This window comes from Ochotona curzoniae, unplaced genomic scaffold (genome assembly GCF_017591425.1).
Source record: "Ochotona curzoniae isolate NIBS_2020 unplaced genomic scaffold, NIBS_Ocur_1.0 scaffold_3208, whole genome shotgun sequence".
In the NCBI taxonomy this organism is placed as follows: Eukaryota; Metazoa; Chordata; class Mammalia; order Lagomorpha; family Ochotonidae; genus Ochotona; species Ochotona curzoniae.
In genome coordinates, this window is record NW_024467106.1 from 30,588,807 (window position 1) to 30,605,481 (window position 16,675).

The 16,675-nt window shown below is 42.8% G+C and overlaps 1 protein-coding gene across 4 annotated transcripts in view; it reads left to right on the forward strand.

Moving 5' to 3' along the window:
• RNF38 (ring finger protein 38) overlaps window positions 1–16,675 on the forward strand; it is a 115,939-nt gene that overhangs the window by 58,349 nt on the left and 40,915 nt on the right. Inside the window, exons 1-2 of one of the 4 annotated variants that reach the window (XM_040963633.1) lie at window positions 5,749–5,914; window positions 15,082–15,231. The exons of 1 other annotated variant lie outside the window; for it this stretch is intronic. In XM_040963633.1, the coding sequence (XP_040819567.1) occupies window positions 5,855–5,914; window positions 15,082–15,231 (210 nt within the window). In that variant the 5' untranslated portion in view covers window positions 5,749–5,854. 2 more of the 4 variants (XM_040963635.1, XM_040963632.1) reach the window with 2 other exon arrangements.

Consider the following 16,675-nt stretch of genomic DNA (forward strand, 5'->3'; position numbering starts at 1 on the left):
TAATGCATACAGGACTTCAAGAATTGCCTTACAATTAGCTCCTGCCTGTTCATCTGCTCTAGAGTTCATTTGCTGTGGTGTGCAGGACATGTTTTATTTCCACCCCTGGGCTTGCCATTTCTGGTTTGTTGTGAGTCTGACTCAGTTTATCCTGTGCCCTTTGGTTTGTTTTTCCCTCTTGATGTTTTTCCTCACTGCTAGTTTTTCCATGTATTATCATGAGTACCTTTACACTTTCAGCTTATCGAAAGAGCTTTCCCCCTAGTGCCCAACTATCACAGTACCGATACTGCAAATATTTCACCTGTGCTGTGGGAACAGCCTCTGCTTGCCACGAAGTCAGGCAACTGTGGACTTGGTTCAGGATGAGCCTTTGCTGCCCTCTTCTGGTGTTACTGCTCTAGCTGGCAGTTGTTTAACTCTTCTGCTTGGACAGGTGTTAATACATTGAGGTGAAATTGTGCTGATTGTTTCTCAAGTCTGAGTATGCTTGAAGATACTGCTTAGCCTAATACTGCTCAGACCATTCAGACCTTACATCATTCCATTCAGTGCAGCTTCATTAAGTTAGGTCTTAAAGCTGGATTTTGAAGGAAGAAAGTAAAAAATAAATTTAAAAATAAAAGATTTCTCTTTATCGGAAAGGCAGAGATAGATCTTCCATCTTTCATTTACTGCATTACTCCCCAAAAGGCCACAACAGGCTGGAGCTGAGCCAGTCCCAAACCAGAAGCCAGGAGCTTCTTCTGGATTTCACATGGGTTGCAGGAGCCCAAGCACTTGGGTCATCCTCTACTGCTTTCCCAGACCAATAGCAGGAAACTGGATCATAAGAGAAGCAGCCAGAACTAGAACCTGTGCCCATTCGGGATGCCGGTGCTCAGGCCAAGGACTGTTCATGGTGCCAGTCCCAAGAAAGTCTAGTTTAGGAAAGAGAGAATGGAGCTAACTTTAGGAAAAAAGACTGAGAAAAAAAGTTTTGCTTTATTCACAACCCATTTTCCTGTTTTTGTGACTTAGTCCTCCCTGGCAACTTAAATATTGAGAAAAACAGAATTACCCGTGCTCTGATGTGTACACCTGTTCTTCACTGTTAATTGAGCATGACATGCTACAACTCTTGCTAGATTTAGTGATACTTAGTCCTTTTGTTTTCAAGGAGTTTATTGTCCAGCAAAAGCAAAGTGATTAATGCTACCTCGGGGTAAGTAGGAGAGAGGCTGTTATCCCAGCAATAGCAGTAGAGTTGTTGGACTTGGTAGTGGAGATATTGGCAGAATAGCCCGTGGTGCAAGGGGAATTCTCTAGCTTTCTCATTGCTAGAGATCAGGAAATTCACTAGGGATATCCTACATTTAGTTATTGCATTTTTCCCTCCACAGGAATGGTTTATCAGTATCTGGACAAATGATTATCTATAGCTCATCAACATTATTTTCAATGTCTTAACATAAAAAATTGCCCCTTTCCATTTGAGCACATCCTCTGCTGTCTAACATTGCCCCAATCTGAGCAGCAGTTACAGCTAAGGAGTCTGGACATGGGATTTGCCTCTGAGGAGCTTCCAGGTTAACCAAAGGAGCAGATACTTACTAAATGCTGTTAGGTTCTAGGAAAGAAGTATGCAGAAGGACAAGAAAGACTGAAACCTCTTAGTCACCACTTTGTGTCAGGTTTCTTTGGGTAACCATTATTTCAGTGTTCCTTGATGTGTAGAAATACAAAATTGATTAAAAAACAAAACACACCAAGCTGTACATTTGTCAGACTATTAACCAGCAGTAAATTTGAAAATACATTTCTGACAGCAGTACCCTTCAAATTCACAAGATTGAAAAATAATTCCCTAGAAGCAAATTGTGAATTTCTGAGTGAGATCTGTCTTATATATGTTTTAAGATTAAATAACAGGAAATCTGAGCAGAAGTTTAATTCTAAGTACAGTTGGCTAGTCAGCAAATTCTCCAGAACATTTAATGAAAACGTAACATCAATCAACAGAAATACTTTTGGAGACTAGAAAAAACAAGAATATTCACAGATGCATTTTCCTTTTTCTAAATCAATACTAAGTGAGCTTTTTTTTTTTTTTTTAAAAAAAAAACTGGTTTAATATCTAAGAATATATTTGTGTAAGTCACACATTATGGAAAAAAATTATGATGCAACCATAGATGCAAGACATTTTGATAAAATGAAATATACCTTTTATTTTTAATAATAGATTTATTTTTGATGATGTTTACATAGTTGAGATGAAACACTTGTGACAAATCTCCAACACATTGGAACTAGAGGGGAAAAAACTTATTTTACTAAATGGATCTATTATAAATGACTACTGCAAACATTGTATTTGAACGTTGAAAGTTTTCCAATCGAGACTCAAAACCTAGCTTCTGCTCTCGTTTGTTTATCACTATTCTACAGGCCCTAGGCAGTTCAGTAAGACAAGAGGGAAAATCAGATCTGTTAGAAAGAAATGAAGCAATCCTCATTCTCTGTTAGCTGGGATTTTAAAAAGAGATTTATTATTGTATTTTTTTTTGAAAGGCACAGTTTTAGAGAGCGAGGTCAGGACTGGACACAATTTAAACCAGGAGCTTCTTCCAGGTTCCCCATTTGGATACAGATTCCCAAATACTTGGACCATCCTCTGCTGTTTTCCCAGGCACACTAAGCTCCATTTGGGTTTCCTACAAGGGTGTCATGATACCAGACTCTTGGATCATTTTAATGTTGCTTTCCCAGGTGCATTAGCAGGGAACTAGATTGGGGAGTTGAGTGGCTTAGCTTCCAACTGCACCCCATTCCAATATTGGGTGCTGGTATTGTGGGTGATGTCTCACAACATCGATATACCCAGGAGTAAAATAGTTAAAGAAAATCAAAGAGAATAGGGACAAGTTAATAAATAAATTCACTTAGATATATATACCTAGAAGTTAAAATGTCCCAAAAGATAGCAAGGTAAAGCATTGTGGAAAAAAAAAAAATCAAAGAATGAGGTAACTAGAAAGATACTTTGTAGCATGGAAGAAGAGGCAGCATTGTAAAGATATCAATACACCATTCTTCATGCTCAGCTCGGCCCTGTGCCTGTCAGAATCCCAGCAATGTCTCCTGTTCCTTCTCTTTTGAAATTTGACTGGAAATTGTAAAGCAAATAATATAGAAACTTCTGGAGATGAGGGGGAAGACAACTTGCCCAAACAGATGTCTAAAGCTGTGGTAATTATATCATGATATGGTATTAGCACAAGTAGAAAGGGAGCATTGGACTAGACTACTGAGCATAGAAACAGGCCTGTACGTATCTGGACAGTGATCCAACAAAAAAAAGCAGTTGGAAATTGTCGTTTCAGTAGATGATGAAGTGTCAGATAGATGTTCATATGGGTGAAAGAAATAACCAAAAATTGTTTCCTACCTTAACCAAACCACAAGCCAATTCCAGGTCATGTGTAGATCTCATTGCAAAAAGAGAAAATAACAAAAATTCTAAGCAAATAATATAGGAAAGTAAGATTCAGAGATGAAAGAAATTAATTATATGTTCTTTCAGGAATGCTCCAATAGAGAAAGCCAAGATATTATAGAAGGGAGAGAGTGAATTGCCAGAGTCAGATTTGAGAAGGAGAGAGGTAGATGAGGCTGCATTTATTCACTGGATAACCAGTGTTAAAATCCAGTACACTGTGTAGAGTCATAGATGCTTGTTGAGTTCCGTTATAGCTGCTTTTATCAAACCCCATAATAGCAGGCGGAATAGACAGTTACAGTGAACCATATGAAGTAAATCAGTATTTTTCTACTTCGCAAAAAGTGAACTGGGTATCTCTGAATGAAAAGGTTTTAGACATTAACAGTTTTCACTTTCAAAAATTTTGAAAGGCAGTCTCAGTTAATTCTCAAAGCTCTTGTTTTGCAAACAAATCCTGTGGTGTTCTCTGAGATTGATCGCTGCAGTTAAGTTTCACTAGCCACCTTTCAAGTGCTGGGAGTCTTCCTGACTGGGTGGTGCAGACACACACACTTCCATCATTACCGACACACACCATAGAAAACATGTGTTCAACTTTCGATGATTAATGGCTATGCTTATAATATGGCCCATCTGGTCTATCAATTAGGTGTTACTAGCAGCCAAATACTAGATTTTCTAAGAAATCAGAAAATATTGCACTACAGATTTCAAACTATCTAACCCAGTTTGGCAGCACTGTTTGTATATTTAGACAGATTTGCATGCCATTTGAGAGGTTCAAAGAGTTTCTCCACAAAGAAAGGACTGGCAGAAGCCCAAGCAGGTGGGCAGAGGCTTACAGGTGAGGGATGCTGGAGGGCTGCAGTCTGATTTTACTGCTGAGAGTCAGTGTTTGAGCAATGTGCCCCTTATACATCGGGCGGCTGCCCAATGCTCATTTCCCTCCTTTCCTGTCACCACCACCCACGTGCAAGCGTGCAGGAAAGGCTGTTCGTCGGTGCACTTCATAAAGAAAGGACAGAAAGATTCTGATGGGAGAGCTGTAATGTAAGGGGAGCCACAGCAGGATGCGGAGGTTAGAAACAAATGATAACGGATGCAACTGCATCATAAAGTGAGAAAAGTTTTTGAAACTGTGGAAGTTCCAAGTTTGGCTGCCTTTGAACATTGGCAGGGCTTTGCCAGTCCTCTAGGTAACTGGCCTATGTAATGGGGCTGTGAGAGCAGATCTGTTTCAAGAGCCTGTTAGCGCATTCCAGCTTCCTCTTGTTCTAGATATGCCTAGAATGTTACTGTGGATCCTTTGGTTCAGCAGCCACTAAGCACTGGTAGTGTTCCAGGTCTTAGTCGGGTGGGGAGACAGATACACACAAATATTATCATATTATTCACAAGTAGACAGTACTAGGTTCAGAGGGTCCCGAAGTATCACTGGATTCTGTTCCCCCATTTTCTTGAGGCCCTGGGGGAAAGAGAGTATTTAGAGCAATACTGTAGGAGGTACTGCTGGTTTTATTTTGCTGATTACTTATTAATTTTGCCCCATCACCCTTAAATATCGCCAGAATCATCAAATGCCTGCTTTAAAGACAGACCACCTTTTCCATTATGGTCCCTTGACTGCCCTCTCTCCTTATCAGTATTAGTTATGAGAATTCCTTTTCAGATCGTTAACATGATCAGATTCGGATTCATTGTCCTCACCTTGTTGTCCATCCTCAGCAATGTCTGGACAACTCACTGGATTGTGAAACGCTTCTATCCACATACTGGTTTTAAAAAAAAAAAAATCTCTGCCTTTCAGGCTTCGTGAATGCCTGTTGTACACATTGAGGTTAGTTACTTCCAGGTTCCTGAGGGCTGGCGATGAGCAGCACAAAGCAGCTGCAGCAGTGTCCAGGCAAGAGTGGGACAAGTCCGGCTACCAAGCTGTGCTGCAGCCGACTGGCGGCGAGGCAACCCTACTGCGCAGTAGCGCTGCGCACTGGGCTTCTGTTGCCGGAACTAGCCCGGGTGGGAACAAAGGGGGCTCGGCGCGCGGTCCGGGCGCTGGGAAGGGGCGGAGCGCTCTGGCCGTCCTAGGTCTGTGCGGGCAAAGGGGAGGGAGGGCGCTGTGCCCGCGCGCCCGGCGGCCTGGGAGCGTCTGCGCGCGCAGCCAAGGGCACTGCGCCGGCGCGGGGCCATCCCGGTCCGCGAGCGTCCAGGCGGGGCGCGGCGGGGCGGGGCCGGGCCCCTCGTGCGGCGCCGGGGACCGTGCCGAGGCCCGGGCGGTTGGGGCGCGGGGGCCAAGAGGATGGAGCCTCCGAGGCGTTAGCGACTCTGTCAGGTCTGAGCGTGCAAGCGTCGTTTCCTGGCGCGACCCGTGTGATGGTGCCAGGAGGAAGGAAGCGCCGTGACAGCGCCTCAGTCGGAGCCCTGGGTCCGGGGGTGAGGAGGCCCGGGGACGGCGGATCTGGAGAGCTGGCCGCGGGCTGGGCGAGCGGTCACAATAGGAGGCGGCGGCCGGGCGAGGAGCCGCGGGAGCAGCCCCGCAGGGCGGAGCCTCCCCTCGCAGGTACTGGCCGCCGTGGCCGTCGGCGCCCCGGAGGGCGATGGGCGCGATGGGCCCCCGACTGCTCGGCGCCCGACGGGCGGAGGTCTGGCCCGGCCGCTCGAGGCTCTTTGTTCCTGCGGAGGCCGCTGTCGGGGAGCCGCGGCCCGCCAGCGCCTGCAGATGGCCTCGCTCTCCCGCTCCCTCCCTCTGTGCCAGGCGCAGGTGAAATGATGTCACCCAGAAGAACGCGGAATCCGGTCGGTCGGAAGGGTCCGCGCTCAGCCTCCGCGGCTTTCCTCGCAGGCTGAATTTGTTCTCAAGGGGTGCAATTGCTTCCTTTCAGGGATGAAGAATGAGCGAGGTTGGTGTTTGAAAGGGGGAGTTTTTCAGGTTAGCAAGAGGCGTTGAGAATAAAGTTCTTGTTTTCGTGTGTTTGGCTTGTAAGGGACAGCGATTTTCTTTGTGTTAAAACAATGTGTGTTCTTATTTCGTAGAAGTTGGGGATGCTAATTCCTCTACCACAAATAGAGACTACTAATACTTACATAGTCTTGAAATAAGTTGCCATTTCTTAAGCAGTGGACTTAATAAGTGAAAAATTTAATTGTACTCAGTGTTTGTACATAGTCGTTTGTTAGTAACTTGGAGTCGCCAACCTTTGGATTTTATTTGGGCTTTGTAAGTACTGTTGTACTAAGTACCTTTCCCACAAATACCTTTAGGTAACTGGCAGCCCTTCGGAATAGGCTCAAAATAATCCATGTTATAGGAACAGTTGGAATTAGTAAAATTGTTCCTTTCTTCAGGGTACGTTGTCTAATAGGAGTTCTGTAGAAGTAATACTTGGAAGTGTCAGATGGGCTGTGGGAAGCTGTCATGAGCGGAACACGAATGTTCTACCTGAATTTAAGCTGGGATTCACATCACCTCAAATCTTTCCCCCTGTCCTGCTGGTTTACACATGGACTGTTGGAAGACCTAGTCCTAACAGTTGGGGATCCTAAGGGCCGTGTGGGCCCTAAGTCCTCACCTGCAGAACATGAGAAGAACTGGACCCTCACTCTGGTCCTTTCACTCTGAGACCAAAAATATATATATAAATACATAAATAAAAAGAAGTTTGTGTTTTTGTAGTTGTGTCATGCATTATCCTGTTTTCATACTCAAACTAAACTGGCAAATACTTGTTTGGCTAAATAGTTTTCTCTATTAGAGCCACCTGATTTGGGGCCAAGAGTGAAGAGGCTAGCAAACGGAGAACCATAGCTGCACGTGTTAGCATCATAATCTAGAGTGTGAGGCTGTTGTCTGCCAGGAACAGGACGGGGTTTTAGTAAAGTTAAACCAGCTGACGCGCTTGTTTTTCACTCTTTCTCTGAGGCTGCAAATAGCAAGAATGAGTAAGAAATCCTTAGGTGCATCTCTGCACTGCTTATGTTCTCAGTACAGGAGGTTGGTCCGGAGGTTCAGGTCTTTTACGTTATTCCATCTGGTTTTGCTCGTTTTGTGCATCCTAGTTTGGTTTAGGCCACCACTGTTGTGTAATCTTGCTGGAGATGTAGTTCTTGATTAGTGCTTATTGTTGTTGCATAGGATTAATTACCAGAGATCTGGTTTTTCTGTTAACTACATTTATCAGACAGCAGTGTCTACTTTTCTAGTTAAGAACTTTAGAGACAACAGATTGCAAAAGTGTTTGTATAGTTCTTGCCCAGTTCATTCATTGGCAGGTAATATGATAGTGTTTACTTAGAGATGAGGCAGAAGCTTAAACCCTGCTAAATTAAGAAGAGATGAGGAAGAGAGAATCATATACATACTCTCATTTCCTCCAACTGTGAAATCTGTCTGTGTTCCTGTCTGAAGGATGTAAACATGACTGCATTGTTCACCTGTAGTGCCCTGGTGTCTTCGTTTAGTTCCTGGCAGTTGTTCTTCACTAAACCAACTCTCTTTGAGGGCAAGGGCTATTGCACATTGTGTCCACACATCTAGAATATGACAGGCATTCAATATCTATTTGAATTAAGATTGATATTTAGTAAGAAATACAGAGCATATATCTTTTCAACTCTTGTGAATTCTGCAATTTTATGTAAAAGTATTGATTTGGACTGGTTATGGTCTAGCGATATTTGAAATCTTTGCAAACCTTTTGAGTCTACCAGCCTAAGTAAAATGATTTTAGACAGACTTCTTTTGAAGAGAGAAAATTCTTGTGGAGGGAAGGAAAGGGAAAAATTAATTAAAAATGCGTAACTCCCGTGTTTCCTGATTGCCCTCCTCCTTCTCAAGACCTGTGGTAGAGGAGCTTGCTGAGTGCCTCTGTCTCGGTCGCTTCCCTTCCCTTGCTCTTGCTCTGTGGGGCTGTGGAATGGGAGAGGAAGTGGGGGCACCTTAGTTTGCACTAGTCCCGGTTCTCCTGTGCTCGCTGGAGATGGGTTCATTTTGTTGTTTGCTTTAATCTGGTTTTTAAAAATAGTTGTTCCAGTGCTGCACAGTAATGATCCTCTCTTAATACAGCCTATTAGCTTTTTAAAAGTTAATTGAGAGGAATGACTTAGATATTTGTCCTGAAACTCAAAAGACCTTAAGTCTTGGAGTTTAGGTACTATCTATTGTTGGGATAGTGCTTTTCTAGAAACAGGAATCTTGATTATTATTTTTTTAAAAAAGATTTATTCGTTTTTATTAGAAAGTCAGATATCCAGAGAGAAAGATCTTCCATCCGCCATTTCACTCCCCAAGTGGCCACAATGGCTGGAGCTAAGCTGATCCGAAGCTAGAAGCCTAGAGTTTTTTCTGGGTCTCCAACATGGGTGAAGGGTCGCGGGTCCCAAAGGTCCTGGGCCATCCATACCCCCACTGCTCTCACACGCCACAAGCAGGGAGGTAGAATGGAAGCAGAGCAGCCGGGACACGAATCGGCACCCATATGAGATCCTGGTGCATGCAAGGTAAGGACTTTAGACACTTGGCTGCTGCGCTAGACACTTTTTAAAAGTGTTTTTTTATTTGAAAGGCTAAGTTAAACAGAAGAAGAGACAGAGGGATCTACCGTTTGCTGGTTAACTCACCAAATAGCCACAATGGCCAGAGCTGAGTCGATGTAAAGCTAAGAGCCTTGAACTTCTTCCTAGTCTTCCGGGGAGTTACAAGGTGCCTAAAGATATGAAACAACCAGAACTTTGATTGGCGCCCGTATGAAATGCCGATGCTGCAGTCAGAGGCTTAGTACACTGTGGCTGCTGGCCAGCTCTGTCTTACTGTTTTTTTACTTGTCATCAGAACACCCAAAATTGACCAAAACTTTTTTTTTTAAGATTTATTTTTATTTTTATTGGAAAGGCGGATATAGAGAGGAGAGACAGAGAGGAAGATCTTCCATCCAATGATTCACTCCCCAAGTGAGCGCAACGGTCGATGCTATACCGATCCAAAGCCAGGAGCCTCTTCTGGGTCTCGCGCGGGTGCAGGGTCCCAAAGCTTTGGACTGTCCTCAACCGCTTTCCCAGACCACAAGCAGGGAGCTGGATGGGAAGCGGGGCCGCCGGGATTAGAACCGGCACCCATATGGGATCCCGGGCATGAAAGGCGAGGACCTTAACCACTTGAGCCACCGCGCCGGGCCCGACCAAAACTTTTTTTTAAAGCAGCCTAACTGTATAATTTACATACCATAAAATTGGCTTATTGATTCATTTCAGTGGTTTCATGGTACAATATTGTGCAACCATCACCACAATACAATTTTAGGTTATTTCCACCATCCCCAAAAGATTTTTGTGCCCACCCACCTCTGCACATTGCATGTCTTTTTTGGACACAGTCATATTCTGTATTCTAAGATTCTCATCCTTACTATACACTAGCAAAATAAGAGAAAACTACTTTCAGAAATTAAAAGCCAGGGGAGCAGATTTGTCTTGGGCTCAATGATCCGATTGTACTCAAAGGTGGGGAGGTCCCACACAAGGTGAGGGGTTTGAATATCACAAAGGAACATAGCGTACCCGAGCATTTATTGATTATTCTGGGGGATCAGCATAGTTGACAACCACTGTTGAGTAGTGATTTGTGGGAGATGAATCGGCTCTCTTGCCCCGTGCTGATCACAGCCTGTATGTGGGTTCCTGAGAACTGGCCCGAGTCATTTCAGAGATTTGGCTGATTTTTTTTTTCAGAGATTTTTCTTTTATTAAAGATTTATTTGAAAGGCAGAGAGAATGAGACATACATAGATCTTCCGTCCACTGGCTTATTCTCCAAATGGGTGCAGTGACCAAAGAAGGCAGGATTTTCATCTGGGCCTCCAATGTGGGTGGTAGGGGCCAAAGCACTTGGGCCATCTTCTTCTGCTTTCCCAAGCTATTGGCAGGGAGCTAGCAGGCAGCTAAATCCCAGTGGAGCGCCCCACATACAAACTGATCCCGCTTGGGATGCTGCCTTTGTGCGCAGCAGCTTAAGCTACTGTACCGCAGTACCGGTTCCATACCCAAGTTCTCTCTCTCTCTCTCTTTTTTTCTATAAAGATTTATTTATATTTATTGCAAAGTCAGATACATATATAGAGAGAGGAAGATTGTCAATCTGATTATTCACTCCCCAAGTGACTGCAACTGCCGGTGCTGTGTCGACCCGAAGCCAGGAGCCTGGAACCTCCTCCAGGTCCCCCACACGGGTGCAGGGTCCCAAGGCTTTGGGCCATCAATTGCTTTCCCAGGCCACAAGCAGGGAGCTGGATGGCACTGGGCCCTCTTCCAAGTTTTCTAAGATCATTTTAGTCTTGAGTTTTTTTAGTTTTAGCTCCAGTTTTCTTTTTTTAAAGATTTATTTATTTATTTATTAGAAAGTCAGATATACAGAGAGGAAGAGAGAGAGGAAGATCTTCCGTCTGATGGTTCACTCCCCAAGTGAGCGGAACGGCCGATGCTATGCCGATCCAAAGCCAGGATCCAGGAACTTCTTCCGGGTCTCCCACATGGGTGCAGAGTCCCAAGGCTTTGGGCCGTCCTCGACTGCTTTCCCAGTCCACAAGCAGGGAGCTGGATGGGAAGTGGAGCTGCCAGTATTAGAACTGACGCCCATATGGCATCCCGGTATATTCAAGGCGAGGACTTTAGGTGCTAGGCCACACCGCTGGGCCCATAGCTCCAGTTTTTATTATAGCATTTAACTAATAGACTGTTAGCATTTTCCAAGAGTCTGACATTTCTGATTATGGAGATGAGGGGACACAGTGTGTGGACTTGTGGATCGCTTGGACTTGACACTTTGTTTTACGGATGGTGCCTGTAAAGGTCTGACTCCTCATCTGGTGTTTTATTTTCTTCCTTTAGAGTTTGGCATCATGTGAATGGTTTTCGTTTGGATTTTGAGCACTTTATTTTATAGAAAGCACATTATTGAAAACTGGCCTAGAAAAAAAGTCATTTGCTTGCACAGCCTTTATCGTTGCCAAGGAAATGTAAGTGCACGAAAGAGGGTGCTATCATCAGAAGCAATTTTAGAGGAAGCAGTTCTGGACAAGCTCTTGTCCCAAGCCCCATGTTGTTTTTAGCACAGTAACAGATAACGATTACTGCAGTCTCCAAGAAAGGCTAGTTTGTTAATTATATTATGGGTATCGGAAACAGGGGAAGGCCACATTTTTTAAAAAAGCGATCCTAAAATAGTGATGTGTTGTTGCTTAAAAGGTTAAACTGTCTTGTGAAGCTTCTGTTTTCAGTTTTGCTAGGTGGATTAGTCATATGCAGATTGACATTGAAAATGAGAAGTTCTGGGAGTTGCGGATTTACTGCTGACTTGGGTTGTTTCTATAGCAGAGATTTTCAAGTATAGTTTGTATACTGGGAGGCAGTTATCAGACTAAGAAGAAAGGAAAGTTTATCAATTCTCGCATAATAGTGAAGCCTCGTTAATTGTAACCGAGGGAGAATTAGTGAAAAATAATATAAAGATTATTAACTTTTAAAATATTTTTATTAGAAAGGCAGAGCATTCACTTTATGGAGAGAAGGAGGGACGGAAAGATCTTCCCATCTGCTGGTTCACTGCCTAGATGGCCACAATGGCCAGAGCTGAGCCAATCTGAAGTCAGGAGCCCCTCTGGGCTCCCATGAAGGTGCAGGTTCCCAAGGCTTCATGCTGTCCTCTTCTGCTTTCCCAGGCCACAAACAAGGGAACAGGATGGGAAGTGGAGCAGCCGAGACACGAACCAACACCACTATGGGAACCTGGCACTTGCAAGGGAAGGATTAGCTAATTGCCTTTGCAACAAGCTGAATGCAGCAGTTTTGTCTAAGCAATTGAAAGAAGAATCTTCCCCTGGAAGGGCTTGATTCTACCTTTAGGACCTTTTTCTGAAGAAATTAGACCCACCATGGCAGTCTTTTTCCTGATCAACTTAAAATCATTAAAAGTCTCCCAGTTTGTTGTACCATTTTATCACAGGGTGAAATCTGTCATATTCATAGTTCTACCCCACCTACAATGGAGATTGTATGGGGATGTGCACCAGAGGAGGAAACTCTAGGGAATAGATTAAGTAGGTAGCCAGCCTATCACACGTGTTCACACACTAAAGTGTGTGTGATTTTGTCTCAGTGAGTGGTTTCATCAAGCCCATCCACTGGCTTGTCCCAGACTCATTTTTAATTATTAAGATTGAATTTAGGTTTCTACGGTGACATGTTTTTCCTTTTTTTTTTTTTTTCCCTGTAGGTGAATAGAACACTGGCTGAAGAAGCTTTTTTTGGTCCATTATGGGAAGGGGAGAAAAAGTTAGCATAACTTCTGACCTCAGGGGCTAGGATTTCCAGATTTTATTTTATTTATGACCAATGTCTTAAGTTTTCAAAGGAACAAAGACTGAAGGAGAGGAAACTTATTTTTAACCTCCCGACAACCATTTTCTTGGGCTTTGCACAACTATATAATGTCCAATGTAAACTGCTTTAAGCATTAATTTGAAGACAAATGGCTTTTTAAAGCCATTCTACAAAGGTTACTCATTGTGTGAATTAAAAATATAAGAGAATCATACAAAGGTTATTAAAGCTACATAAAGGAGCAATTTTGAGAGAGAGCATTGCTTTCAGGTAGAAAAAGCATTCTCAAGGCTGAGTGGAGCTCAGGCTCCCATCCGTGTTCTCCTTATTTGTTTACAGTATTTGGATATGATGCTGTGGTTAGCCACTTGAATTCCTCCCTTCCCTTTCCACTTTCCCCTTTCCCCTTTCCTCTCCTTTTAGAATAAACAGCTCAGGGCAAATTCTGTGTTTTTACTTTCTTTGCTCATATAACTTCTTTTAGGAGACAATTAGTAAATATTACTTGATTCAACTGCTTCTTCTCAGTAAAGAATGGTAGTACATTCTTATTTTCAGTACAGAGATGAAAGAATTTGTATGTAGTGTACAAGTGAATTCTGAAGTTACTGTCTTCAAATGTTTTGCTTTTACTCCTAGGAGGGTCTTTGGGGGAGCTAGTTTTGCCAGCAACCTGGTTGGCTATTTACCAGACTCCTGACACATCAGTAGTGAGGTTGTGAAAGGCTAAGGAAAGTAGTGGTAGCTGCTGTAGAAATAGAATTAACATTCATCTTTATAACCGTCTCTGCCTTCCTGTCTGGCACCTTCCTTTCTGTACAGGTAGACTGAACATTTTATGGTTTGTTTCCCACACCATTGCCTTTTCACAATTATCATTCCATAGTACCTAGTATCTGTGCTATCAAAGTATTTGTGTTAAACAGTGATTTTTTAATAGCATGTACTTCTCAAAATGGGAAATCATGCCTTTAGTTTTGGTCATTTAGTGTGCCTGTCATTGGATATGCACCAATATGTAAGACTGAGTAAATGAATGGGCATTGAAACTCTTTATAAGCAAGATAGCATTCAAGCATACCGCTTAAAAACATTTTTTTGGTTGACACTTTCTCCCCCTGCCCCCTTGACTGCAATATCCAGGGCTGAGGTAGTAGAAGCCAGAATCCCAGAACTTCGTTGTGGTGTCCCATGTAGGTACACAGGCCCAAGCACTTGGGGTCATCATTCTGTTGCTTTTCCACGTGCATTAGCAGGGAGCTGGATGGGAAGTGAAGCAACCAGGACTCCGATTAGCACTAGCTTGTTTATATGTGAGTGTAAGCAGATTAAACATTTAAAGCATGCGGTCATTTTCTTTGGATTTAAGATTTTGTCCTTTAATCTTTGGAATAATTGTTAGGTTTGTGTTGACTAGAGCTCAGATCAAAACATGAATATGTGATTATTGTATATTATTTATGATTGCTACAGAATTTTACCACAAATATCAAGTCTCATCTTTCTGCACATAATCATTTGAAAGTTTAAAAAACAGTCTAAGAAAGGCATTAATCTTAACCAGGCCAACACTCATCATTCTGTGCCTATGGTACATTATTTTACCATTGATTTTTTTTTTTCCTTTCTTTTTTAAAATTTATTTATTTGAAAGGCAGAGCTAGATTTTCATTTGTTGGTTCACTTCTCAGTGGCTGTAACAGCCAGATCTGGGCTGATCTGAAGACAAGAACCAGGAATTTCTTCCAGGTCCCTGATCTCCCATGAGGGTATGTAGGGGGGCCAGGGTCCAGTTGGAGAGGTAGAACAGGTGGGAATTGAACCTGTACCCTGATGGGATTCCATGTTGTAGAAAGAGGTTTTACCCTCTATACCATGATGCCAGCCCCACCTTGGTCTATCTTAGGTTTTCTTCACAAGAAGTCCTTTAGGGTTTCAGAAATAATGCTGACAGAAATGGTAACAATGGATATTTTGGAAACAGGAGGGACATGTTATTTTTGAGGTGTGCTGATTTGCTTTAAAAAGGTTTTTGTGAGAGATCAAGGACCAGGGGTAGCCTTTGCCATTCTTGTGTTTTGATATTTAAAATTAATGTTTACTTTTTTTTCAGTATCTGCTAACAAAAATCACCAAATGCCTAGAAAATCCAGCTATCCATCATAGGCATGATTCTCCACATTGGTGCAGCTAGCCATGAACTATCCTTTTCTTCTCCCTCTTTTTCCCAGATATCTCCCGAGGCCAATTCAGCACCTCTACCTGGCCATCCTAACAAGGTGATTTGTGAAAGGGTGAGACTTCAGAGCCTGTTCCCTCTTCTCCCAAGTGATCAGAACACTACCGTTCAAGAGGATGCCCACTTCAAAGCTTTCTTCCAGGTTCTTATATATTTACCCTTTCCCTACATAGGGCTGAAAGTCACAGATTGTAGGCAGGCTTGAAACAAAATTCTCAGTAGCATCTTATTTTCTGTTGTATGTGGGAATATATTCTTCTTAGAAGGTTTCTTTAATTTAACTTTTCCAGCCAGCCTTTTTGAAGAGTGTCTTCTCTTGAGCTACTATTGTTAATTGTTTGATCTGTTAATGTTCTTTTTGTTTGATCTTTTGGTCTTAACAATTTGTCCTAAAAAGCTAGGTTCTGTAGAAAAGTAGAAAATATCAGAATATATGAACCTGTGGAGGAGCGAAAAATGACAACCTTTTTAAAAGCCATTTCTGCTTATAGTAATGTACATTTCAGAAAGAGAACTTGTTTACTTGCCTTCTGTGACTTTTGGTGCCTTTGGCTAAAATATGGTTTAAACTTCTAAAAGATTTATTTATTTGAAAGAATTATGTAGACAGTAAAACCTTCCATTCACTGCTTGATTCCTCAAGTGACTGCCCAGGCCAGCAGTTGACTAAAGCCCAGAACCAAGCATTTCTCCCAATCTTCCTCTTGGGTGGTAGGGAACCAAGCACTTAGGTTATCTGCTGCTGCTTTCCCCAAAGCTTTAGCTGGAAGTTGGATCAGAAATGGAATAGTCAAGGCACGAACTAGTGCCCATGTGGGATGAAACTATTGTTAGGCTATGATAATGTTCCTGGCATCTGCTCATAAAAATCGGGGGCTACTAAACATTGAATCCATATCCCGCATGTTCTAGTAATGGATGTCAATATTACCAGAAATGGAACTAAAATACATCATCACTTCTAGTCAGTGGGTTTGTGAGCCAAGTCATCTATTTTTTGTATATACATCGAACATTGATAATCAAGGCTGAGACTTGAGCTAATTTTATTTTTGTGTAGAGGTAACAGGTTGGAGATGGGGTTAATTTGAAAAAATGCTTGTGATGTATTTTAAGTTGGAGATTGAAGATTTCCAGATTTAAGTCTTGTAAGGACCCGGGGTTTGAAATTTGTACCGCATTCTCTGCTTTACATGTATTAGATCCTTTTAGTTTGCCTCCCCTTCCCCCCCAAAGGCAGAGTGACAGGGAGCATTCCGTCCTCTGGTTCACTAGTGAAGTTGCCATGACAGCCAGGTCTGTGCCAGAAGCCATGTGCTCCATCTCCCCTGAGTGCCATGGACCCAAGCACTTAGACCATCTTCTCTGGGTTTCTTAGGCAAGTTAGCAGGAAGCTGGATTAGAAGTGGAACAACCAGGACTACATATGGCACTTACATTGGGATGCTGGCATCCAGTCAGCAGCTTTAATCTGCTATATCACAGTTCTAGCCTCTTTATTTTTAAAATCTGATTAAGCTAGTCATTTTTTTAAAATTGAGGAAACAGGCTTAGAGAAACTTGCTAAGGTTCCTAAAACATCCAGG